This window comes from Hyaena hyaena, unplaced genomic scaffold, assembly GCF_003009895.1.
Source record: "Hyaena hyaena isolate Hyena2069 unplaced genomic scaffold, ASM300989v1 scaffold_235, whole genome shotgun sequence".
Lineage (NCBI taxonomy): Eukaryota > Metazoa > Chordata > Mammalia > Carnivora > Hyaenidae > Hyaena > Hyaena hyaena.
This window is the reverse complement of record NW_024080867.1, coordinates 1468643-1493449: the sequence shown is the minus strand read 5'-3', so window position 1 is coordinate 1493449 and position 24807 is coordinate 1468643. Positions and strand designations below refer to the sequence as shown.

Sequence of the window (24807 nt, the reverse complement as noted above, 5' to 3'; positions counted from 1 at the left end):
AAAAAAAAATAAACTCTTTTTAAAACGGAAGACCTTGGGGCGCCTGGGGGGTTCAGTCAGTTAAGCGTCCGACTTCGGCTCAGGTCATGATCTCACGGGTCGTGGGTTCGAGCCCCACATCTGGCTCTGTGCTGATAGCCAGCTCAGAGCCTGGAGCCTGCTTCGGATTCTGTGCCTCCTTCTCTCTCTAACCCTCCCCTGCTCTCTCTCTCTCTGTCTCTCAGAAATAAATAAAAACATTAAAATAAATAAATAAACAAACATCTTATCTCTGAACACAGTCACATTTTGAAGTATGGGGCTAAGGACTTCAACGGATGAATTTGGGGAGACACAATTTAGCCGATAACACCCCTCCTCTTAGAAGAAAACATGTGAAACAAATATAATAGCATTGGCCTCTCAGAGTTCTGGGTTGGGGGCATTAGGAAACTGGTGACCTGTAAATTTTCAGTATAAATTTTAAGGGAAACACAGTCCCTCTGGGGGCAGTAGGAGATGAGCAGGATGGAGGCAAGGAGGGACACGTTTTGTGTGGGCTCCTGTCCTGGCCCTGACATCTCAGCTTCACCCCTCCCTCCTCCCATATTACAGAGGGATTTAGGAGTGGGGTCTCCACATTCTAGGAGCAGCAAGGGCAGCAAAGGAAGTTCGGGGCAGGGCCCTGAGGCCTTGACAGTACCCCTTCCTCAAACCCAGCATGGCTCCTCATCACTCTTGCCTTCAAAAGCCAGTTCCTTTTATCTAAAATTGTTTTTATATCTTTACTTTTTCTTTTGAGAGACAGAGACAGAGAGCGAGTGGGGGAGAGGCAGCAAGAGAGGGAGACACAGAATCTGAAGCGGCTCCAGGCTCTGAGCTGTCAGCACAGAGCCTGACACGGGGCTCGAACCCACAGACTGTGAGATCATGATCTGAGCGGAAGTCGGACAGTTAACCGACTGAGCCACCCGGGCGCCCCCAAAACCCAACTCCTACTTGGCCTACAAAGCCCTTCAGGCGTGGCCCTGTCTGCTTCTCTGACTTCACCTCGTATTGTTCCCTCTCTCTCAGCTCCTTCAAGCTTGCTTCCTGCCTCAGGGCCTTTGCATACCCTGTGCCCTTGGCCTGAGAAGCTCCTGGCTGCCCCCTCTTCCACTCAGGTTGCGGGACAGTTGTCACCTTCTCAGAGAGGGCTTCCCCATCTGAAGCAGGACGCCTCCCCCATCCAGCACCCAGCTGACTGTCCAGCACACCCTGTCGGCGCGGACCTTGTAGGAGCCGGAAGCGCAGGTCCTCGCCAAGCATGAGATGTAGCCAGTTCCCAGCTGTGGGTGATTCTTACCCACGACCAGAGAAGGGAAGGGCCCGGACGTGAGGGCGGGGCTGCACCGCACAGCCTCCCAGCCCCGCCCGGGATGCTGGCGCCCCCTGGCGGAGCCTCCGCAGGGCCGGGGCTGGCTAGCGGGCGGCGCCGGCGGCGCCCACGCCCGGGAGCGGGCGCGCAAAGGGCGGCCCCGCCGCACAGCCGCAGCCTTGTGCGTGTCCTGGAGCCCGAGCCCCGACCTCCAGTTCTCCAGAGACCCGGGGTCCACTCCCCTACTGCCCCTTGCCAAGCGACCCCGGACATTCCCCTCTGGGCCTGAAAGCGACAGGACGGGAAAGCTTCCAGGCTATTCCACAACACCGCATGCGCGTCTGGGCTGTGCACACACACACACACACACACACGCACGCACGCACGCACGCACGCACGCACGCACGCGCGGCTGCCCCGGGCCAAGACAGGGATTGAGAAGGAGAGAGGCCAAGAGACGACCGCCCAGCGCCCGCCGCGGCCGTGGCTCCCTGCCCGGGGGTCCCCGCCCTGGCCCTGCGCTCACCCCTCTGCGGCGCTGCTGGCCGCGGGCACACCTGCCTGCGATCACGCCGAGTCACCTCCAGGTCCCGGCTCTGCCGCTTGTTTGGAGAAGCCCTGGGCGCCTCTGGAAGCGGGAGAAGCCACGCGGCAGGGGCGCGGAGCGGATCCTTCCTGCGAAGCCTCCAGAAGGATCACCTTGGTTGCAGCTCCTGAGACCCGCCCTGCACTTCTGACCTCCAGAACTGCAAGAGCGTAAACGCACGTGGTTGTAGGGCACGAGGTTTGTGTCACTGTGTAGCCGCAGGACACTTGCACACCCCACAGCGCAAACCTTCAACGCGGCCCCCTCGCAGCAAACTCTGAGGCACCCGCTCCCCACACCAGCCCGGACCAGGGTCGCCCCCCTCGGCCGGCGCCCTCCCCGAAACAAGAGGACCCCACTACCACCCGCCCCCCCAGCCAACCTCTCCACCCCGCCTGCCCCCGTCTCTTCTCTGCCTCCCGCAAATGACAAGGGCCCCCAGCCCCTCAGTAAAATGCCTGACGGGAAACCACACTCATGCTCGGTCTTCGCCTCCCACGGGCTCAGCCAGGCTGTGCCAGAAACAGTCCCCCGGGTCACCCACCTGAGCAAGCAGCCCCTACTCCCCGGCTGCTCTGGCGGAAACTCGGGGCTTGGGGATCAACTCCCTCACATGCAAGCCAGCCCCTTCGGCTGGCTGGAGACCTTGGGCACAGGCAAGCCCCCCTCTCTGCGCCTCAGTTTCCCCAGGAGGATGGGTGTGGAGCAGAGGGAGGCACAGGCCGGGCGTCTGGGGGTGGGCGGGCAGAGTCCGATGCCCGCTCCCCAGCCGGAGGCTCCCAGCACCCCTCCCATCTCCCCCTCCCTCCCAGCCTGCACCCAAGCCTCCCGCCGCCCCCTCGCCTCAACTCCAATTAAGGGTCCTCAACGCTAATCGCAGCGGTTGACTCAGCCCCTGGCCTCGCCTCCCTAACAAGGCCTTTGTCCCCTTAATTGGCCATCTCCAGGCGCTTTTCTCTGCCCCCCACCGTGCTGCCCCGTCCCATATCCCAGGTCCAACTATGTGCTAATTGGGGCCCTGGGGGGCACACATAAAGCCCCCCCCCCTTACCCTCCTATATCAGCCTCCACCCGCCGGGTTCCTCAAAGCTCAGCATCCAGCCTCCCGGCGGCGGGGAGGGAGCACCGTAGGGAGGACTGGCCCTCATTCCCTGGGCCCTGCCTCCTCTGGCCAGAGCAGTGCCTCCCACCCAGAGTGGCCGGCCCCTCCTGGACCCCCTCGCCTCCTGTGCACCAGCCCCAGGCCCCCAGCCTGGCTGCTCCTCTCTCCTCAGATTTGGAAGCTGCCTCCTGAGCAGCAGGAATATTGCGGAGGGGCTCTCCTAGATCACCCGGCCATGCACCCCGGGGCCCCCCCAGCCTCTGGAATCCCGGAGCCCAGCCCTCGGGAGCTGTGCGCCTTCGTGAGCGGGGCCGCCGCCCACGTGCTGCGTGCCCTGCACCCTCGGAGGACACGGCCCCCCAAAAGGAGACCCAACCACAGGCGGTTTCTGCACAACCAGATCTGCAGGTGAGGGGGGTGGGGGCTGGAGAAAGGTAGTGGGGGGGGAGGGGCCAGACACCTCAGAGTGGGGTGGGGGGAAGGCTGGGCTCAGACAGAAGAGAGAGAAGGGGACCCCGCGGCTGGATGCAACCAACACCCAAGATGCATTGATTGAGCACCCACTGTGTGCCAGGCCCCCGAGATCCACTAGTGCAAGGCACGCAGAGTCCCCTGCCTTCGCGGCGCTTGCGTCCCAGCGGGAAGGTGGCCAGGGAGGGACAGCCACATAAGGTCAGTGACACTGTATGACGTTACATGGATCAACCTTGAAAAGCTGGCGGACGCATGTGAAGGAAGCCACACACAAAAGGCCACACGTTGCCTGATTCCGTTTGTGCACAGTGTCTACAACAGGCCGAGCCGGAAAGCGGGCTGGTGGTGCCGGAGGAGGCACGGGGGGTGGGGGTGGGGCGGGGGGGCAGACTGACAGTGGGTCCAGGGGTTTCTTCCCAGGGTGGTGAAAAGTTCTGGAACGAATTAGAGGTGGTGGCCGCACACTGTGAATGTCCTAAATGCCACTGAGGCATTTAGGCCACGTTAAAGTGGTGCACTTTAAGTTAGATGAGTTTTACCTCACTTGTAAAAGTGCTGTGGCGCGTTGTAAGGCGCTAGTGCCCTGGAGGGCACGCGGCGGGGGAGGACTGGTAAGGTGGCCGGGACGGCTTCGCTGAGGAGGTCCCACAGGGCCAAGACCGGACGGAAGCCACGAGTAAGACCCGTGCACGTCTGAGGGGCAACAAGTGCGAAGACCGGGAGGCAGGAGGGTCGCTGGGAGGTTTGGGCCAACGTGGCAGGAGGAGAGGGAACGGGGGACAAGGGGCAGGGATTCGTTCTAAGAAACAGGAGCTCCCCGCTCAGCACTTCGCCCCTCAGCTTCTTGGCCTCTGCACCCGCTATTCCCTTTGTGGCTCAGTGTCCTTCCCTGTCTCTGGGAGTGTAGGTGGGGACCCCAGCGCCTTCGGTTCTGTGCTCAAGCCTGTCCCCTCTCGCACCCCACCCAGAGCCATCCCGCCTAGCCATGTGCTCTCCCCTCACTCTGTGACTGTCACCAGTTTTGAGCACTTGCTGTGTGCCGGGCACACCATACTAAGGCTTTGATGGACGATATGTCACTTAATGCTCCCAATAGACCTGCAGACAAGGTTTTCTTTGTCCTTCTATTGCAGATGGGGAGACTCATCATGGTGATGCTGGTGATGGAAGTGATGATGATGGTGGTGGTGATGGTGGTGGTGATGGTGGTTGTGGTGGTTGTGGTGATAGTGGTGATGGCGGTGATGGTGGTGGTGATGGTGGTGGTGATGGTGGTGATGGTGGTGGTGGTGATGGTGGTGATGGAAGTGATGGTGGTGGTGATGGTGGTGGTGGTGATGGTGGTGATGTTGGTGATGGAGGTGATGGTGGTGGTGGTGATGGTGGCGATGGAGGTGATGGTGGTGGTGGTGATGGAAGTGATGGTGGTGGTGATGGTGGTGATGTTGGTGATGGAGGTGATGGTGGTGGTGGTGGTGATGGTGGTGGTGATGGTGGTGGTGGTGATGGTGGTGGTGGTGATGGTGGTGGTGGTGATGGAGGTGATGGTGGTGATGGTGATGGTGGTGATGGTGTTGATGGTGGTGGTGGTGATATTGGTGATGGTGGTGACGGAAGTGATGGTGGTGGTGGTGGTGGTGATGGTGGTGATGGTGGTGATGGTGGTGGTGGTCATGGTGGTGATGTTGGTGGTGATGGTGGTGATGGTGGTGTTGGAAGTGATGATGATGGTGATGATGGCAGCTAACAGTTATCTGACACTCAGTATGTGCCAGGTGCTTGTCCTAAGTACCTTAGTATTAACTGGTAAATACCCACTCATAGTGAATATGAACTCATTAATCCCCGATAGTAACCCTAGGAAGTAGATGCTATTATAATCCCCATTTTCAAGTGAGGAAACTGAGGCACAGAGAGATGAAGTTACTCACGCAAGGGCCTGCTTTTATGCAAGGAGGTTGTCCCTCCCAGCCAGCCTAGAAGCTGGCCCTGGGAGGTCTTGGAGCCAGCTCTGAGTAAAGAGGAGCCTCGCACAGCCTAACTCTTGCCTCCACGCTGCAAGCGACCGTCCACCGGAATGCCCAGCCCTGACCCGCCCAGAATGTCCACCACCACCACCACTCTACAAACCCACTACTGAAGAGGGAAACACACATCTCTCCAAACAGGGTCCAGCCCTGTGTCTCAGAGCGAGTCTTCTACGTCTTCCTCAGCCGCCCTTATCAGCCCCTCCAAGGACCCCTCCCCATCTGCAGCCCCAACCTGGGGGCTCCCTGCTCACTCCCAGTCTGGACCCTGTGCTGATGTGAGCCTCTCACCTCCCGGGGCCCCTGTCCACCCTCCCCCACTCACCTTCCCGCTCCCCAGGGCCAGCTTCTCTCCTGTAGCATCCCAGACACTCCCACACCCAGGCCTGGCCCTGTCACATGGCCCCGGGGACCCAGGCTCAGCCTGAGAAAATCCAGGTCGGAGGCAAATCCCTCCAGCCTCCTCCCACCCACGCCCTCCTCCTCCCTCCAGGCCCTGCTCCCTCGGGAGCCCCTCCCACCCGTGGACATGGATTTTTGACTTTTCATTGTGAAGAATTTCAAGCCCACAGAAACGTCGCGACGGTTATGTGGTGCAGAGACCAGAGCATCTGGTCTGCATTTGGTCCCCAGAACAGCAGCATCGGCACCTCAGCACCGCATGGGAATGTGCTAGAAATGCAGGCTCTTGGACGCCACCCCAGACCCACAGAACCAAAAGGTCAGGGGCCCAGGACCTGTGTTTCCAGCAGCCCTCCAGGGTTCAATCCTGCACTCGAGTTTGAGAACTGCTTACACACCATTGCTTACACTTTACTGCCAAAAACATCTCAGCCTACTTCCTTCACCTATTGCCTTAAAATAGCTACAGTAAATCACAGATGCCGTGACTCTTCAGCCCTAAATGTCATTTATACTTAAGTTTGTTCGAATCAACTCCCTCCCTCCCCCTCCCATTCTCCGTTGTTTAACCGGACCTGCCATTTCTAAACATTGTCCCCTGGGAGGCACTCAGAGCATAAGCTTCCTCCTTGGCTCCAGCGACAGTGTCAGAGTGGCAGCTCGTGCTCATTTATTGATGAGCCTATTTTCTTGTCGTAAAATATACATGACGTGAAATTCACCATTTTGAATATTTTAAAGTGCATTGGTGTTTCGTATGCTCATAATGTTTTGCGACCAATTACCTCTTTCTGGTTCCAGAACATTTTCTTCACCCCCAAAGGAGATCCCATACCCATGAGCAGGCAGGCACTCTCCCCCCCTCCTTCCCCAGCACCTGACAGACACCAGTCTGCTTTCTGTCTTGGAGATTTGCCTATTTCAGACATTTCATGTAAACAGAATCATACAACATCAGACTCATTTTTAAATAAAACCTTTTGCGGGGGGGGTTGCCTGGGTGGTTCAGTCAGTTAAGTCTCCAAGTGTTCAGGTCATGTTCTTATGGTTCCTGGGTTAGAACCCCGCGTCAGGCTCAGCTCGGAGCCTGGAGCCTGCTTCGGATTCTGTCTCCCTCTCTCTCTGCCCCTCCCTCACTCATGCTCGCTCTCTCGCTCTCTCTCTCTCAAAAATAAAACTTTTAATATTTTAATTAAGAATCCAAAGGAAAAAAACCTACAAGTTGAACAACTACAGGAAATGCACACATTATCAGCACAGAGCTTGATGAATTCTCCCAAAGGGAACCCACTAGTGTAAGCAACACTTGGATCCAGGAACAGGGCACCTCTGGCACCCAGGGGTCCTAATCGCGTCTCCTTCCCAGCAGCAGCTCATCCTGATTTCTCTGTCATTGGGTCACCCCATTTACAAAAAAATTTAATGTTTATTTTTGAAAGAGAGACAGACAGATAGAGCGTTACAGGGGGTCAGGGGCAGAGAGACAGGGAGACACAGAATCTGAAGCAGGCTCCAGGCTCTGAGCTGTCAGCACAGAGCCCGATGTGGGGCTCAAACCCATGAACCGTGAGATCATGACCTGAGTTCAAGTCGGATGCTTAACCGGCTGAGCCACCCAGACACTCCTGGGTCACCCTGTCCTTGAACTTTAAATGGAATCGTGCAGCTACTAATTTTGAGCCTCACTGCTTTTGCTCAACAGTATGCTTGTGCAGTAGTCTCCTAGAACCGCCGTAATCAAGCACCACAGCCTGAGTGGCTGGAATAACAAGAAATTTACTTTTCACGGTTCTTGAGGCCCCAGTGCGAGATCAGGTGCTGGCAGGCTGCGGCCTCTCTCCTTGGTTTGTACGTGGCCTGTGCCTTCACGTGGTCCTCCCTCGGTGGGTCCTAATCTCCCACTGGATTAGAGACCGCCCTCACCAGGTCATTTTAACTTAATCACCTCTTTAAAGGCCCCATCTCCGGGGCGCCTGGGTGGCTTAGTTCGTTAAGCGTCCGACTTTCCGACTTTCGCTTAGGTCACGATCTCGCGGTTCGTGGGTTCGAGCCCCGCGTCGGGCTCTGTGCTGACTGCCAGCTCTGAGCCTGGAGCCTGTTTCAGAGTCTGTGACTCCCTCTCTCTCTGACCCTCCCCTGCTCACGCCGTCTCTCTCTCTCCTAGAAATAAATAAAACATTTAAAATAAATAAATAAATAAATAAATAAAGGCCCCATCTCCAAAGACAATTACATTCTAAGGTACTGGGGGTTGAAACTCCAACATACGAATTTTCGCAGGACATTACTGAGCGCATCACAGTTACCTCCATCCATACAGTCGTGAGGGGTAGGAATGGTGGGGGTGGGGGAGGCCAGTGCAGTGGCTACCGTGGTCATCCAGCTGGGAAATGCTGGGGACTTGAACCAAGAACTGGTGGAGCTGCAGAGATGGGCAGATTCAAGGGCTCTGCATGAATTCTCAGGAGGTAGATTTCACAGGGCATCACTGTTACAGTGGGCATACCCGCCCGAGCTCACAGTGCGCCTTTGTGAGAGAAACATTTTTTAAGGCATCCTTTCCCTCCGACATTTTTTTCTTTTGTTTAAGTTTACTTTTTGAGAGGGAGAGTGAGGATGGGGTGGGTGGTGGTGGTAGGGGTGGGGTAGAGAGAGAGCGAATCTCAAGCAAGCTCCACACTGTCAGTACAGAGCCAGAAGCAAGGGCTCAAACTCACTAACTGAGAGACCATGACGTGAGTTGAAATCAAGAGTTAGATGCTTAACCAGCGAGCTACCGAGGCATCCCCGTTTTATACTTTTATACGTTGGGATGTGGCCATGACAAATCTAAATGTCAAAAATGTGCATTATGTGGGGGCGCCTGGGTGGCTCAGTTGGTTGAGTGTCTGACTTCGGCTCAGGTCATGATCTCACAGTTTGTGAGTTCGAGCCCCGTGTCGGGCTCTGTGCTGACAGCTCAGAGCCTGGAGCTGCTTCAGATTCTGTGTCTCCCTCCCTCTCTGCCCCTCCCCTGCCTGCGCTCTGTCTCTGTCTTTCCAAAATAAATAAATATTAAAAAAATGTTTTTTAAATGTGCTGAACTGGATGTGCTGCCTTGTGCAGTACACAAACCTCACAGCTGTTCAGGGCTCCCCTATGAATAGGAGTAGAGAAACTGAATTGTCAGACTCAAGAAAATGGACCCAGGGGCAGGGAGACTACCACAGAGGAAAAAATATGGAGAAGAAGAGAAGAGAAAAACCGTTCCTGGGAGGGCGGACAGGAGGCAAATGCTTCACGGCCGCACAGCTAATACGTCTGTCTCTCTGCAGGCAGTTTGCCAACATTGAGGCTGCCACCCAGCGCCTGGCCCTGTCTATCCTGTCCCAGAAGGCACCTCCCCAGAGACCGCCGCCCCGAAGGCCGCCCCCGCCGCCCCCATCCCCCTTCTTGGGGGTGGCCTGTGCTGTGGCCCCCACGGAGGCGCCCTGTGCCAGCCCCGGTCCGAGCCTCGCCGCCCTGGATGCCTCCACCCTTGACCTCTTTGATGACATCGCCCTCACCCCAGAGCGTGCCTCAGTGCCGACTGGCCTCTCCCCCTGTGCTCGGGGCCAGCCACACCTGAGGCCGGCCTCCCACTTCTATAACCCCCTGCCCCCTACCCCGAAGGCCCTGGAGGGAGTGGATGGGCTCTGGACTCCTGAGGGGGATTGCGTGCGCAGCTGGGAGGCGCCTTGTGCCTGTCATTGTCAGGGAGTCCCTGAGGCCTGGGGGACCTGCTCGCCATGACAGTTAACCACAACCCAGCCTCCCCCGGGACACATCAGAGGCCCCTTCATGACAGCTCAGCAGACGCCCCGAGGAACCCCTTGTCCATCCATGCCCCTCCTGGCAGCCCATGGGGACGTGACCCAAGCCCAGACCCCCACCTATGACCACGGCCTCACAGGTCTTCTCCCTGGCGCAGGTCCCCCATTTCTGCCTCTGCCAGAGGTGCCCCTCACACTCTCCCACACCCAACTTCTCCCTTCTTTTCCCCCAGCCCTATCTCCTCAGTGTCTGCTGCTCCAGCTCCCTCTCACTTTGGCTTATCTCTGCCTAGTGTCGAGTCTCGTCTCACTTATTCCCAAATACGTACTGAGCACCTACTATGTGTCAGGCCCCATCTAGGTGCTGAGGATTCAGCAGTGAATAAACAGACAGGGTGTCTGCATTTCATGGGGCTGGGGGGTTGGGCACATGTAGGGGTGACTGTAAATGAATATGTTGGTACATTTTTAAAATGCAAGATAAACTTCCCGTTTCAGACTGGAGTTAGTGCTGTGAAGAAAATAAAGCAGAGACTTGATGGAGTGGCTGTCTGAAATCTGGGGGTCACGGAAAGTCTTGAATGACAACAAGGAGCTGGCTGAGCAAAGGCCTGGGGTTCTGGGCAGAGGCGACAACATGTGCAAAGGCCCCGAGGTGGCTGAAGCAGAGTGAGCAGGGAGATCGTGGTAAGAGATGTGGCCAGAGAGGCCAACAAGGCCGACATGACTTTGGAGTAGTTTGGATTTCATTTCAAGCCTTTTGTCAACCCCATTTCCATGCACAGAGTCCACATGTTACAAACACCACCCAGGGAGGCACGTGCAGCACACACGGGGAAACTGCGACTGCGCAGGGCTGTAAGGACCTACGTTCCCTTTCTTGGGAAGTGTTTGGGTCTCTTCTCGATAAGCTTCTGACTCTAGACTCAAGAGCCAGCGTTGGGACCCCAGGCCCGCCTCTGCCCTGGGCACGCCCCTCGCTCCCTCTTTCTGTGCCTCAGGGGTCTCGTCTGGACCACAGGAGGGTGACCGCGACCCGCCGCCGCCGCCGCCGCCGCTGCCGGAATTCGTGCCTCTGCACCCCCTGCGCCGCTCCGTCCCGGGCCCGTCAGTCACGCCCTTCCCAGCCCCCCATTGGTTGGACGCGCTGCCTTCCCGCCCCCTCCCACGGGCGGACCAATCACGCTCTCACGATGGACAGCCTGGCCGGCACCACCTCTCCATAGAGGGCGAGGCAGTTTCGCTTGCGGATTGGCCGGCCTCAGGGTCGGAGCCGAGCTTGGGGAGCGCCGATTGGGCGGCTCTGCCCGGGTGGGCGGGCCGCGGGACCGCGGGGGCGGGCCACGTGTCGGGGCAGGACAGCAAACGGTGCCCCGGCCTTGGAAAGGGGCGGAGGACCGGAGCGGCGTGAGTCCGGGCTCAGGGCGGTGAGTGTCCCCCAGGCTTCTCGAGCGGAGGCGCGAGCCAGGCCGGGACCCCGGCGCCTTCCGGGTACGGCCCCCGGGCCGCGGGGGGCCGACCGGCTCGCCTTGCAGGTGGGGAAACTGGGACTTTCCCAGGACCTCTGGGCCGAGGTGGCACAGCCGGGGCGCGGACTGCTGCCCAGGCCTCACAGGGCCCTCTGTGAGTCACGGGCCGAGTTTTGCCAGTGAGTTTGCGCGACCCTCTGGAGTGGGTGAGTTTGACCCCTGTATCTCTGAGGGCGCAGCTGAAGCTAAGACAGCGGGAAGCTTGCCCAGGGTCGCAAGTCCTGGCTGCAGGCGTGCCCGCCCCCAGGCCACCTGGGGGTCTAAGCCGCACCCTTCCCCGCTGATGCCCCTCCTCCTCCGGCCTTTGGCTCCCCGCAGCACGGAGCTCAGATCTCTGACTCTCTCCCACAGCATCCGTAAATCAGTCTTCAGCCCAGGTCTCTCCACATTCTCCCCGCCACCCCACCTCACACACACACACACACACACACACACACACACACACACACACTCCCCGCTCTCAGTATTTCATCTCTGCAAACCAGTTCCCCTCTCCAGGTGCCCAGTGAGTCCCTAGGACCTGCCACCCATGGACCAGAAGCCTGAAGATCTCCCTCCTTGCCCCTTCCCCCCAGCCAGTCACACGTGCCGCCTGAGTCTCCCTGTCCTGCCTCCTCTCTGTCCTCCCTGCCTGAACTGGAGCCCCGGCCTCACCCTTGTCCACCTGGATTCCAGCCCCAGTTTTCTCCCGGCGTCCACCCTTTTATCTGATATTTTGAAAACTTTTTATCAAAGTATACAGCATATGCAGGAAAAACAAAACATACGAATCACAAAGACCTCAAATAACTTTTCACACAGCCAGCACTGCGGTGTGAACAGCATCCGAATCCGGAAGTAGAACCCCCTGCCTCGTGGCCCCTTCTTCACCGCCCCCCAAGGATAACTATTATCATAAGTTTACTAACACAGACTGGTCTTGCTGGGTTCTCAGCCTATCTAAGTATTTTATTGTGTTTATCACGGACCAGACAACCTATCACACACTGTCCACACCTCAAAAGGAACAGAACAGTACTCGGTGAAAATAAAATCTCCTTCACACCCTGCCCCTCGATGACCCATTCCCCTGCCTGAAGCACCACCACGTATACTCACCGAGACCGCCAATATAGAGCAGCAAACTCACGCTTTCTCTTCTTTGGGCGGACACAGATGGGAGCATTGCTGTGTATACCTTCCGCTTCTTTTCACTGTTAACATCTCTTGGACACTTTTCCATATTGTCACTTAAAGAGCTTCCTCGTAATTTTCCCTGGCTGCAAAGAATTCTGTAGTATAGATATACCATAACTTACATAACCAGAACCCTAACCAGAGACGTCTACGTTTATTCCCATTCCTTTGCTCAGCGGAAAAGTCCCATAATGAATAACCGAAAGGTCTGGTAGGGAATAACCTTGTGTCATTTCACGTGGATGTCTGCAGGGTAAATACTTAGCCAGTTTTCTGGGTCACAGGTTCACGTAACTATAATTTTGAGAAACTGTCACCACATGTGTTTCCCTAGGGGCTGTTGCAAAATACGCTCCTACCAGCCTGAAGGGGAGATCAGACCCCTGTCCTGGGCTTTCAGCCGCGATAGCCCTGGTCTGACCCCGTCCCTCATGTCTCCTGAAGAGTTAAAGAGGGAGAGTGGGGAGAACAGCCCAGGTGGAGGGAACCATACACGGAAATGACTTGGCTGGAATGGTTCCAGGCGCCTTGCACCTTGCCTTGTGGGAGATTACATGTTAGTCCCGAGGAGGGAGAGCAGCCACGGAAGGGGGGCTGAGACAGGGGACGAACAGAGTCAACCTTGTGTTTTCAAAAAGATTGTTTTCTCTCTCTCTCTCCACTTCCTCGGGGAGACTTGTGCAGACTCTGCCAAGATAGATCAGATTCCCTCGAAATCCCAGCACTGATCGCAGTTGTAATTAATGTGATTAATTCATTCAGTGTGGTTTTGTTTTTGTGGGAGTTTCCATTCCTTTTTTTTTTTTTCCAGATAAAAGTCACAGAGCATAAAATTCCCCCTTGTAACCATCCATGAGTTTTTACACCTCAGATCTGCTGCCCGTAGGAAACATTCTCTATGGTAGATGTGTTCATTTGAAAGAGTCGCCGTGTGGACCCACCACCCAGCCTCTAGACGTCCCCCGTGGTGACCGACTCGCCCTCCGCTGGGTCTGAAGGGTCTCCCATGCCCCACGAGTAAATGAGTCAGCACACAGAGGGCATGAAAGGTGCAGACAGAAGCAGGGCCAGAACCCCTAGTTGTGCAGCAGCTTGGGGACCAGAGGACTCAAGCCTCCTGGGGACATGGGGTGGGACATGCCGGGACTCGCGGAGGCGGGGCCACTCTGACTTGGGAGGCTGGCTGGCTGTAGTCCTGCGCGACCCTGGGCAAGCCGTGGACCCCCGGGTCTCAGTGGCCTCCCCTGTAAGAGGGCAGGTGGCTCCAACAGCCCCACCCCTTCTTTTTTTTTCATGCTGAAGTATACGTCATGAAATTTACCATGTCAACCATTTTTAAGTGTGCCATTCATTAAGTGGCAGTTACAGATATTCATGATGGTGCATAACTGTGGCCACCATCTAGTTTGAGAATGTGCTCATCAGCCCAGACATCAACTCTTTATAAATGAGCCCCTCAGTCCTCACCGCCCCCGCCCCTGCCGATCTGCTCCCTGTCTCTGGATTTGATCCGTGTGGACGTTTCATATGAATGGGCTCCCACAGCACGTGGCGTCTGGTGACTGGCCTGGATCGTGGGCGCGGCGATTTCAGGGTTCTCCCGTGATGTAGCATGTAGCGATGCCTCCTTCTTTCTGCGGATGAATCCTCCTCCCCCATGCAGGTGCAGCGGCCTTTCCTTCTAGGACCCGCAGGCATGTGCAGCCTGTGCATTTCACACGAGAGCAAACTGAGTTTCAGAGGCTGCCTCGGCGGAGTCACACTTGAAGGACCTCGCTCAGGGCACGGCTCAGGCCACTGCCACTCCCCCCAGGCTCTTCTTTTCCTCAGGAATCACACTTGCTCCCTGTTCCGTGCTGTGGGCCCTTGGCGGTCACTTCTGTCCTCGGTTTCCCCCCACCGGAGGGCAGGGTGAGGACCACAGGTGGAGCATGCCATGTGGCAGGGCACAGGGTGACCTTGACGCTGCCATGTCTCCAGGAAGGAAAAGGCTACTCAGGGACCTCGGGAGAGTGCGGTTGGGAGCACCAGGTGGTCAGGGTCAGAGAAGGCTTCCCTGGGAAGGTGAGCTCCCCGCTGGGTAGGACATGTTAAGGGAGCAGAGAATTCCAGGCCCAGCGATCTGCAGACATGAAGGCCTGCAGGGGGAAGGGAGGAGGTTTCCAAAGGGCCCGTGTGGGACCCTCAAGGGTCTAAGTGCACGGACCTGGACGTGTAGTCGAAGCCCCTTCCCTGACTGGCCCCTCCCCCTCAGCACCTCTGCCCATCCCCAGGACATGGCTGCTGTGAGGCCCAGCCTGGGCCGGGTGCTCCCTGGGTCATCCATCCTCTTCCTGTGTGACATGCAGGAGAAGTTCCGCCATGTTGCCTACTTCCCCCAGATAGTCTCTGTGGCCGCCCGCATGCTCAAGGTACAGCCCCTCCTCCCTCAGACCCCGGAGTCCTGGCCCCCAGCCCCTCCTCCCTCAGACCCGGGAGTTCTGGCCCCCAGCCCCTCCTCCCTCAGACCTGGGAGTCCAGGCCCCCTGCCCCTCCTCCCTCAGACCCAGGGGTCCTGACCCCCGGCCCCTCCTCCCTCAGACCCGGGAGTCCAGGCCCCCTGCCCCTCCTCCCTCAGACCCGGGAGTCCAGGCCCCCTGCCCCTCCTCCCTCAGACCCGGGAGTCCTGGCCCCCGGCCCCTCCTCCCTCAGACCCGGGAGTCCTGGCCCCCGGCCCCTCCTCCCTCAGACCCGGGAGTCCTGGCCCCCGGCCCCTCCTCCCTCAGACCCGGGAGTCCTGGCCCCCGGCCCCTCCTCCCTCAGACCCCGGAGTCCAGGCCCCCGGCCCCTCCTCCCTTGAACCCAGGAGTCTGACCCCATGGACCCTCCCTTGGGCTCAGGCCTTTGTTCCTGCCCCCCGGCACAGGTGGCCAGGCTGCTGGGGGTACCCGCTGTGCTGACAGAGCAGTACCCAGAAGGCCTGGGCCGCACAGTGCCCGAGCTGGGGGCTGACGGCCTGCGGCCCCTGGCCAAAACCTGCTTCAGCATGGTGCCTGCAGTGCAGCAGGAGCTGGACACGCGGCCCCAGCTGCGCTCCGTGCTCCTCTGTGGCATTGAGACACAGGCCTGCATCTTGGTGAGACCCCTAACTGACCCTTGGGAGCTTGCATCCAAAAAAGGATGCCCTTCCCTGACCCGGAATCCTCTGTCCTGACCTGAGACCTTCATCCCTCCTCAGGCCCTCCCTCTACCTGGTGCTCCGTCCTGCCCTCAGACCCTGTTGTAACTTGGGGACCCCCTGCCCTGATCTGAGGCTCCCTTATCCACATCCCTGCTCCCCAGGCCCCCACCCCAGGCCCCTGTTCTGGTCTGGGGTTGGTCTTGACATTTCTCTGCCCCCAGAACACCACCTTGGACCTCCTGGAGCGGGGACTGCAGGTCCACGTGGTGGTGGATGCCTGTTCCTCCCGCAGGTGAGAGGGTCCTGCTGCGGGGTGGGTGCACGTGGGGCACTGACGGGGCGTCCAGGAGGAGTGGGATCCCTGTCGACCTTGCCAGGTGTCTGGGCATCCAGGCCGCGGCACCGACAACCTCCGTCCCCCGCGCAGCCAGGTGGACAGGCTGGTGGCACTGGCCCGGATGCGGCAGAGCGGCGCCTTCCTCTCCACCAGTGAGGGCCTCATTCTGCAGCTTGTGGGTGACGCCGCCCACCCCCAGTTTAAGGAGGTACTGCGACCCCCCCCCCGCCCCCCCGGCCTCCCTTCTCAGAGGTCCCAGCTCACAGTGGTTGACAGCCTACATCTGGGAGCACAGCAGGCTGCTGCCTCCTGGTGGGCTGAGTTCTAAGTCCCGTAGACACCATGAAGGGCAAGAGAAGCTGTCAGTGGCAGGAGGGCGAGGGCGGGAGAGAGAAAGAGAGAAAGTGGGGGAGGGGCTGGGGGTGTTGGTATGCAGAGGAGGGGTTGCGTGGGGTGGTGTGGGAGGCCTCCTGGCGAAAGGCGGGTTTAGAGTGAAGTGAGGGTGGGAGACAGACCGGCACAAACAGTCCGGCAGAGGCCCTGTAGGTGGGAGCCCCTGACCCCCACCTCCGTCAGGTGTGTGGCCACCGCCACCAGGTGGCCATGCTGGTGCCCGGGTGTGATTAGGTAGCCCCAGCTGAGTCACACCGCTGGCCCTTTGGACAAGGGGACGTGCTCAGCCCCCTGAGGGCATCTGCCCCTGTCCTGTTAGATCAGTTATGTGAGTGTTTGTTAAGCACCTACTATGGGCCAACCACTGGGGCAGGTCCTGGGGCAGCAGCAAAAGCCAGTCGGTTCAGTTCCACGTTGCTGGAAGGGAATGTTCAGAGTGTGTGAGAAATAAGATGGGGACTCACAACGGGGAGGCCCTTCCCCACGGGTGACCTTTGAGTGGGAGGAGCAGCCAGCCAGCCAGGAAATGCTCCTGGCCCAAGTAACAGCTAAGGCAAAAGGCTGGGGTGGACCTGAACTTGCCCTATTCAAAGAAGCGTAGCGGGCCACGAGGTGCGCTTGGTGAGTGTGGGGGAGAAGAGACAGAGGAGCCGGAGCCCTGTCTTCTCCAAGAGTTGAGGGGTTTGCTCAAGGGAGCTGGCCATAGTCAGATCTGCAGGTTGGTCCTGGGCGGCCCCTGGGTGCGAAGGGTGGCAGGAGGGAGGGAGACCAGTGGGGATGCAGATTGTGCTTATATTTCCGGAGGGGAGCCGGGTGTGGCCCGCTGATGGTGCAGGGCGGGGCTTTGGGAGAAGGCCGCCCCGGAGAGGCGGGTTGAGCATCTGTGCTCTTGTGGTCTACTGGTTGGGGGAACAACCAACAGCCTGTTGTGTAAGAGGCCCTTGGATCAGAGTCTGGAGTTGAGGGGCAAGGCAGGGGCTGGATTTGGGAGCTGAGGGATGGGGGAGGTGAGGGTCCCTAAACAGGAGCCGGGTGTGGCCCAGAAGCCCCAGGACGGGGCCTTACTGGCAGCAAGCCAGCAAGGTGGACCACGATGGCAGGTGGCTGTACCCGGCGGCTGTGGTGGAAGGGGGCCCGAGGAAGAGTTTGGAGAAGAGCGAGTGGTTGGTTTGGCCAGTTGCTGCCAGGAGGGCAAGGCGGATGAAAATGGAGAAGTGCCCCCCCAGACCCGCCGCAGTCATGGGGACCCCCGACTCTTCCCGAACCCTCCACTTCCCCCTACAGATCCAGAAGATCATCAAGGAGCCCGCGCCAGACAGCGGGCTGCTGGGCCTCTTCCAAGGCCAGAACCCCCTCTTCCGCTGAACTCCTCACCCCAAAGACCACCCTCCTGTCATCCGGACCTTGGGGGAATCACTTTGCCCCCATCCTTGGAATCCCAAGAGTGGTGCAGTCCACCGGGAGTGCCACCCCCTCGGGAGGGGAGGTGGTGAGCTGCCGCGCCATTGGGCCAAAGCTCCCGGAAATGCAAATGAGCCTCCTGGAAGCTGGGTGGCAGTTGGCTGAGCAGAGCCGGGGGCGGGGCTCGGCCCCGGGCCACTTCAAGAGGCGGGAAGGGGAGGGGGAGGGAGTGTCACAGGCTGTGGGACCGGGACTTACCGAATAAACATTGATGTGGCTGTGGGCCGAACCATTCTTGGATTTGGGGGGTATCCTGGGGGCGAGTGGGGGCTGCGGGTGGGGGGAAGAGGGGTCCCAGCAGGTGGGGAGGGGGAGGTGCCTCTCCCCTGCACCCAGCCGGCGCGAGGCAGAGGCGAGGCTGGCCCCAGCCACATCTGCACCGAAGCCGGGGCGCATCTGCGGACAGGAGCTGCCGCGGGTCGCCCGCCGCGCACGCTGCCAGCCGCCCCCCGCCGGCGCGCACACGCCCAGCCGGTTGGCTCGCAGACACGCGCTCGCTCTGCCTCCCTGGCCGGCCCCCCACGCCGCCGCCCCCGACTCCCCAAGGGTCCCGACTCCGGAAAGTGAGGTGAGCGCGACCGCACCCCGGTGCGGAGGGGGAAACTGAGGCACGGGGACATGGGGACGGGGAGGAAGGAAGCAGCAGGCATGCGGGTGAACGGATGAATGGCTGGGAAGGACAGACCGCTTCCTCTGAATGCTTTCTGCTCCCCTAAGACGCAGGAGTCTGGGGATCCACATGGGGGCTCCCAGAATTCTGCAGCCCCCTTGGAGATCCGGGAGTCGGGACTCCGCGGAGCCCCCCAGTCAAGGCCCCCCAACCCCTTGAGATTCACAGCTCTTGTCCCCCACCCCCACCTCCAACCTCGGGACCTACGAAGGCAACCTCTGAATTCCCCAGAGACCCAGGCGTCAGCGCCCTCACCAGCCCGCCCCCCACTGGGGAATCAGAGTCGCCCCCCACTCCCACCCCCGCCAACCCTGGAATCCTAGACCCCTCCCAGAAGGCCCCGTCCCGCAACCTGGCGTCAGAGCGCCCAGCACCCCCTCTCCCTGGGGACCGAGGAGTCCCCTCCTCCCCGCTCCTCCAGGAGCCCCTGGTACCAGGCGTCGGCGCCCCCGGCCCCCGCCTTCCGGATCCAGGTGTCCCCCCTCCTCACCCCCCAGCCTGATGCTTCGCGTCTCGGAGGCCGCGCTCGCGTCGCCATGGCAACAGGAGTCTATTTTGCGCTGGGAACACACAGCTCCCGCTGCAGCGCCCCCCCACCCCGCCCCTCCAACCTGGGCCTGAGTGAGAGTAGGGGCACGGGGAGAGAGACTGGGGTCCGGGGTGGGGCGGGGGCAGGCGACACGGAGACGCTCAGAAGGACAGAGATCTGTAGAAAGCAAACCTGGGAAAGAGACATAGAGACAAAGTCAGAGAGGCAGAGAAAGACGGGGATGCGGGGGGCGGGGGGAGACGCAGAGACAGGCTGTAGAGACAGAGACGGACGGGGCAAGGGAAGAAGGGAAATGCAGGCACACAGAAAACAGACTCGGAGAACGGGACAGCGCGTGGGGAAGGGGGGCGTGTGACAGAGACTCAGGACAGAGAAGCGATGAGACATGTAGAGACCCAGGGCCGACCCTGTTGGAGAGGAAAGGCCGCTGGCTGGCAGGCGCGAGGCGGGTCCGGAAGGAGGGTGAACACGGAGACCAGAGATACCCAGAGTCAGAGAGGTACCAGAGACGGGAAGACCCAGGGACCCAGCCAGCTGCCTGCCGGGAGCGTGTCCAGGGAGGGTCCCTGTCCCTGCGTCCTCTCCGCCTGAGTGCCCGGGACTGAGATCCCCACCCCCCTTCCGGACTCCTCCCCTTGCCCCTCCGCTCTGCTCCCCCCGCCCCAGCGCCTGGTCTTGAACCCACACCCTCTCCTCTTGCCTGCGTTCCACATCCCTACCTCAGATCGCCCCTCACCTCAACCCCAGATATTCCTAGGAGTGTCTGGTGCCTTTGCACGCCCCCCCCCCCGACCCTGCGTGCCCCGAGCCTCTCTGTCTCCATACCCGCGTGCACCCTCTCCCACCCCCAGCTCCCCAGCTCAGGACTTCTGACTTTCGGGGTCTCACCCTTCTATGGGCTTCTGTTCTCTCTCTCTTGGTTTCTTGATCTCAGAACCCCACTTCTGAGTCTTTGGCCCTCCTGTGAGTATCTGTCTACCCCCCTCACTGCCCCTCACTCTAGGTCTCTGTCCTCCTCCGGGGTCTCCCCCTACTCTCTGGATCTCTGTGCTCCTTTCTCTATGTGTGTGTCTCTGTTTCCCTCTCCCTGGGTCTCCCTCCTCTGGCTGCGCCTTTCCCTCCACCAAGCTCCCGAGGCTGTCTCCCTGTGCCTCCCCCGCCTGCTCCGTCTCTCGCTCTGCTGCCATCATCGCAGAAGGCCACTCACCTGGCCCCGTCCCCAGCTGGCCGCGTCTGGAGGGCGCAGGGGCAGGGGGTGGGGGGCGCAGCGCTGTGCAGGCACCCTGAGGGCCCCCAGGGCCCAAGGACCGAGGGGAGCCTGCTCTGGAAACCCTTCTCTAGTTGCTTCCCCGGATCTCTGTCTGTACGTGTCTCGGGTCCTGCGAAGGGGCACAGCCAGACCTCTGCCCTGAGCCGCTGAGCGCGCATGGGGCGGGAGGGAGGAGACTGGGGTGCAGGGAGGGAGGACATTGGGGTGAAGGCCCCTTTTCTCTCCATCTGCGGGGAGGAAAGTGCCTGTGTGTGTAAGGGGTGAGGGAGGGGCTGTGTCTGCGTGGGGGGTTGTCGCATGCCTGCTTCCAGACTCTACTGCCGGGTGAGGGTGTGTTTGCACACGTGTGTGTGCCCGTGAGGTTGCATGGCTGTGGCCTGTGAGGTGCGTGGTTGTGTGTCCACGCAGAGCTGGCCTGGGCAGGTCCCTGGGTGTATTCGGGAGCTATGTGTGGCCCCAGGGCGTCCCAGCATCCGAGACTGTTCTGGGCGGAAGCACCCAGGAGCGCACGGCTGTGTGTGCACGCGGAGCTGTGTGTGTGTGCTGGGAGGGGCTACAGGTGCGCCACCAGGATGACATCGGGTGTCCTGTGTGCTCTGTCACTGTGTGTATAGAATGTTGTGTGTGTGTTTTGTGCAAGGGAAGAATCGGCCCCCCTGTACCCCTGAGTCTGAGTCTGGACAGGCTACTGTGTCCCTAGGTGTGTGATCACTTTCCTTCAGGAGGCACAAGGCGGGGGCAGGGGGCTGTGGGTTCCTCCACTAGCAGAGGTGGTGTGTGTGTGTGTGTGTGCGGCGTCCGGGTGCATTGCTGGGTCTGAGGGGATGTATGCTACGCCCCTCCCGCAGCCCCAGAGTTGTCAGTGGCCTGGAGCTGTGCCTCCCCGGCCACGTGCATGGTATGCAGTTGGAGGAGATGATGAGACTCTGTTAGCAGAGGGAAGAATTGTGACCGTGGAGCTCAGCCAGAGGCTCGGCACAGACGGGGACTGAGTGAGCAAACCGCTAGGCCGTTAGGCGCCTTTATGCAAATGAGACAAAGGTACCCCCTGGTCCAGTATAGATCCCCTGCAGCTATGGGTTGGCAGGCAGATGGCACCCTCGTGTGAGTTCTAAAGGGTGCACCTTCCCCCAGATGGATGCAGCCCCACCACCATGCCCTAAGGAAGAGAGCCTGGCTGGATTCCAGCCTCTAAACCAGGACTCCTTGTGCAGTGCACAACCTGCCCAACCGTATGTGGCAGCCCTCAGTGAATGAAGAAATCCACATCGCTGCATGCATGTGGATTCACTGATGAAAGAGGTGTGTCTGTATGCATGTCAACCCACATTTGTCTGCATGGGATAGAGGTGTCCATGCTCTATAGGTGGCAATGCCCTGGGCCCCGAGTTCAAAGCCCAGCTCCAGTGCTTGGGCACTGTAAGCTTAGGCAAATGATGGGACCTCTTGGAACCTCAGTGTTTTCGTCTGAAATGTGAGGGGGAGGAGAGGGAGGGGAGAGAGAGACGACCCACCTCTCACACATCTTTCAACATTCATCCATGCCATAAATATTTATGGAGCACCTGGTGTGCACACACTGATGCTGGGTGCTGTGGGCACAACTGAGAGCAAGATAGACCAAAAAAAAAGTCTGCCTTTATGGAATTTATGGTCTAGAGGGGGTGACCAACCACAAGTCGCTACACGTACAATGTGGCAAGTAGAGACGGCGGCCATAGCTAGACAGAAAGCAGGTCCGGGGACCAGAGTGGCTGGAGGTGCTGCTTTAGACAGGCCAGGGAGGAACAGAGAAAACATGTGAAGGGCACCTGAAGGAAGGAAGGGGGTGGGCCAGACCGATATCTGCAACAAGGGGCAGGGATGGGGGTCCCAGGTGAAAGAACAGCAAATGCAAAGGCAGGAAGAAGGGACCTTCTTGGACATGGGACCTGGAAAGGCATGAAGAGACAGGGAGAGGGAGAAGGGTGTGCATCTTATTCTAGGTGTGACAGGAAGACACTGGGGGGTTTCGACAGGGTGGTGCTTGATGCCATCTGACCATGCTGGCGGTTTTTTCTTTCTTAAAATCATGGTAAGATACACATAGCATAAAGTTTACTATTTTAACCATTTTCTTAAATGTTTATGTATTGATCTTGAGAGAGAGAGAGAGAGAGAGAGAGAATCCCAAGCCGGCCTCAAGCTGTCAGCACACAGCCCCACTCGGGGTTTGAGCTCATGAACCATGAGATCATGACCTGAGCTGAAATCAAGAGTTGGACTGAGCCACCCAGGCGCCTGATATTTTTAAAACTATTTTTAAGTATCCTGTTCAATGATACTGAGGACATTGGTAACGTGGTGCCACCGTCGCCACTAATTCCAAACATTTCCGTCACCCCAAAGCAGCCATCCCCATTCTCCCATTCTTCCCCAGCTCCAGGCAACCGCTAACCAGATTTTCTGGCCTTATAGATTTGACTCCTGTGGACATTTCGTGTAAATGGGATCAGACAGCACACGGCCATTTGTGTCTGGCTTCTTTCGTGTGATGTTTCTGAGGTTCACCCATGATATAAGGGTATCAGCACTCCTTTCCTCGCTAAGGCCGAACATTATTTCACTGTCTGGATAGACCGCGCTGTGCCGGTCAGTTCCTCTGTTGGTGAATGTCTGGGCCGTCTCTGCATGCGGGATGTTATGAAGAGTGCTGCTATGAACACTCGTGTGTAAGTTTCCATGTGGATGTGCGTTTTCAGGTTTTGGGCAGAGACCGAGGCGTGGAATTGCCAGGTCATGTGATAACTCTCTGTTTCACTTTCGAGGAGCCACCGAACAGTTTTGCACGGTGTGGGCTAAGCCGCTTCTAAGGTGCCTATTAAGCACAGAGTGAGATATTCTAGATATTCTAGCCCAGAGTTCAAGGGAGGGGCCAGACCAGGAACTAAAAGGAAGGCCGAGGCCCTGTGCGGGAGCGGGCGAGCTGACTGAGGCGTGGGGAGCCCCAGGTCCCGTGACCCGCTCCCCATCCCAGCCCCTACTACTTCTGCTGATAATGGTGTAAATGAAGGAGAGAGATAAGTCTTGGGGTCCCCAAACACACACATCCCCAGTGGAAGGGAGCAAATAAAAATAATACGTAATGATGCCCATTCAGCGAGTCCTATCCACCCTCCCACCCTCTTTTAAATTTATTTTTTTTATGATTATTTATTTTTGAGAGTGAAAGAGACAGGACATGAGCAGGCGAGGGGCAGAGAGGGAGGGAGACACAGCATCTGAAGCAGGCTCCAGGCTCTGAGCACAGAGCCTGACATGGGGCTCGAACTCACAAACCGTGAGATCATGACCTGAGCCGAAGTCGGACGCTTAACCCACTGAGCCACCCGGGCGCCCCTGCCCTCCCATTCTCTTATGCTGCTTTCATTTGGTCATGACTTTCTGCAAAATTTCTTCCGATTTCTTCATAACAGTTTTCAACAAGCAGCACGCTGGTTATGTCTGTGCGCCCAGCCCTCTCCTGCCCCTGGGATGCAAGCCCCGTGAAGGCGGGAACACTGTGCCTTAGTCGCCGCCGCACCCTCGGGGCTCAGGACATGCTGTGGAAGCACCTGTCCTGCTGCCGCCCGACCGGCCCCTCACTCTGCTGTCTCCTCCATGGCCCGGTCCCTGGCTGCCCCCCAAATACCAGCTGCAGTGTGCACAGTGCGCAGCACTGCAACAGGCCAGGCTGCTCTGAGCTCCCTACAAAGATCAACCCGGCTCATCCATCTAACCCCCCCCATAGTGATACTCACTCCCCTTTTACACATGGGGCAACTGAGGCCCGAGGAAACTCAGGTAAAAGCCTGTGCAGTGCCAGGCGGCTGACACATGATCAGCTCTGCCACCCTGCATCGCCTGTCGTCCTGAGATGCTTCAGATCTGCAACTGCGTGTGCGTGCGTGTGTACGTGTGCAAGACAGAGACAGAGAGACAGAGGGGGAGGGTGGAGGACGGAGAGGGGGAGAGAGGAGTTTGAGACCCCTGGATTATAGACCTAAATAAAGGGGAGAGATGAGCCTTTGCAGGCAACCGAACCAGGCGGGTCTAAGTCAGCAGTTCTCGACCTGGGCAACGTGCTCCCAGGGGGACACTTGGCACTGCCTGGTGTCACCATGCAGAGAGTGCGAATTCTCCCGGCACCTAGTGCCACTGCTGGACGTGCGACAGCAGGGAGGACGGGCCAACACGAGCGGCGCCAGGCTGAGGAGCCTGAGCACCTCCGGCCACGTGCCGGCTCTGCAAACTTAAGTTCTCAACTCCAATCTCTCTCCTCTCTCTCCCTCCCCCCCCCCACACCTCGTCCTCCCTCCTTCCCGCCTCCCCCGCTCCTCCCGTCCCGCCCACCGCACACCTGTGCCCCCCACTCCCTCCTGCATCCGCCCCGCCCCGCCCCGCCTGCTCCCCCCCTCCACGCCCCCACGGCCGCCCGCGGCCCTCACGCTTCCGCTCTCACGCTCCCTCCCCCCTCCCCCTCGCCCCCTCCCCTTTCCCTCCCCCCCCCTCGCCCGCCCGCCCC

The 24807-nt window shown here is 59.0% G+C and overlaps 2 protein-coding genes across 4 annotated transcripts in view; both read left to right on the top strand.

Annotated features, from left to right (window-relative positions):
- Positions 1-11066: 11066 nt before the first annotated feature.
- On the top strand, positions 11067-17997 carry ISOC2 (isochorismatase domain containing 2). Of its 3 annotated transcripts, none has more exons than XM_039244250.1 (6): positions 11067-11145; positions 14697-14834; positions 15329-15538; positions 15805-15875; positions 16011-16128; positions 17598-17997. In XM_039244250.1, exons 2-6 carry the CDS (start codon positions 14700-14702, stop codon positions 17676-17678), a joined length of 615 nt encoding a protein of 204 aa, XP_039100181.1. In that variant the 5' UTR covers positions 11067-11145; positions 14697-14699; the 3' UTR covers positions 17679-17997. The 3 variants fall into 3 exon arrangements, with proteins under 3 accessions (XP_039100181.1, XP_039100183.1, XP_039100182.1); XM_039244251.1 differs by having other exon boundaries at positions 11074-11145; positions 14678-14834; XM_039244252.1 differs by lacking the exon at positions 15329-15538.
- A 300-nt stretch (positions 17998-18297) lies between these two features.
- Positions 18298-24807, top strand: part of SHISA7 (shisa family member 7) — a 15128-nt gene continuing 8618 nt past the window's right edge. The window contains exon 1 of the mRNA XM_039244146.1: positions 18298-18342. The gene's annotated coding sequence lies outside the window, so the exon portion shown is untranslated. The remainder of the gene's footprint in view (positions 18343-24807) is intronic.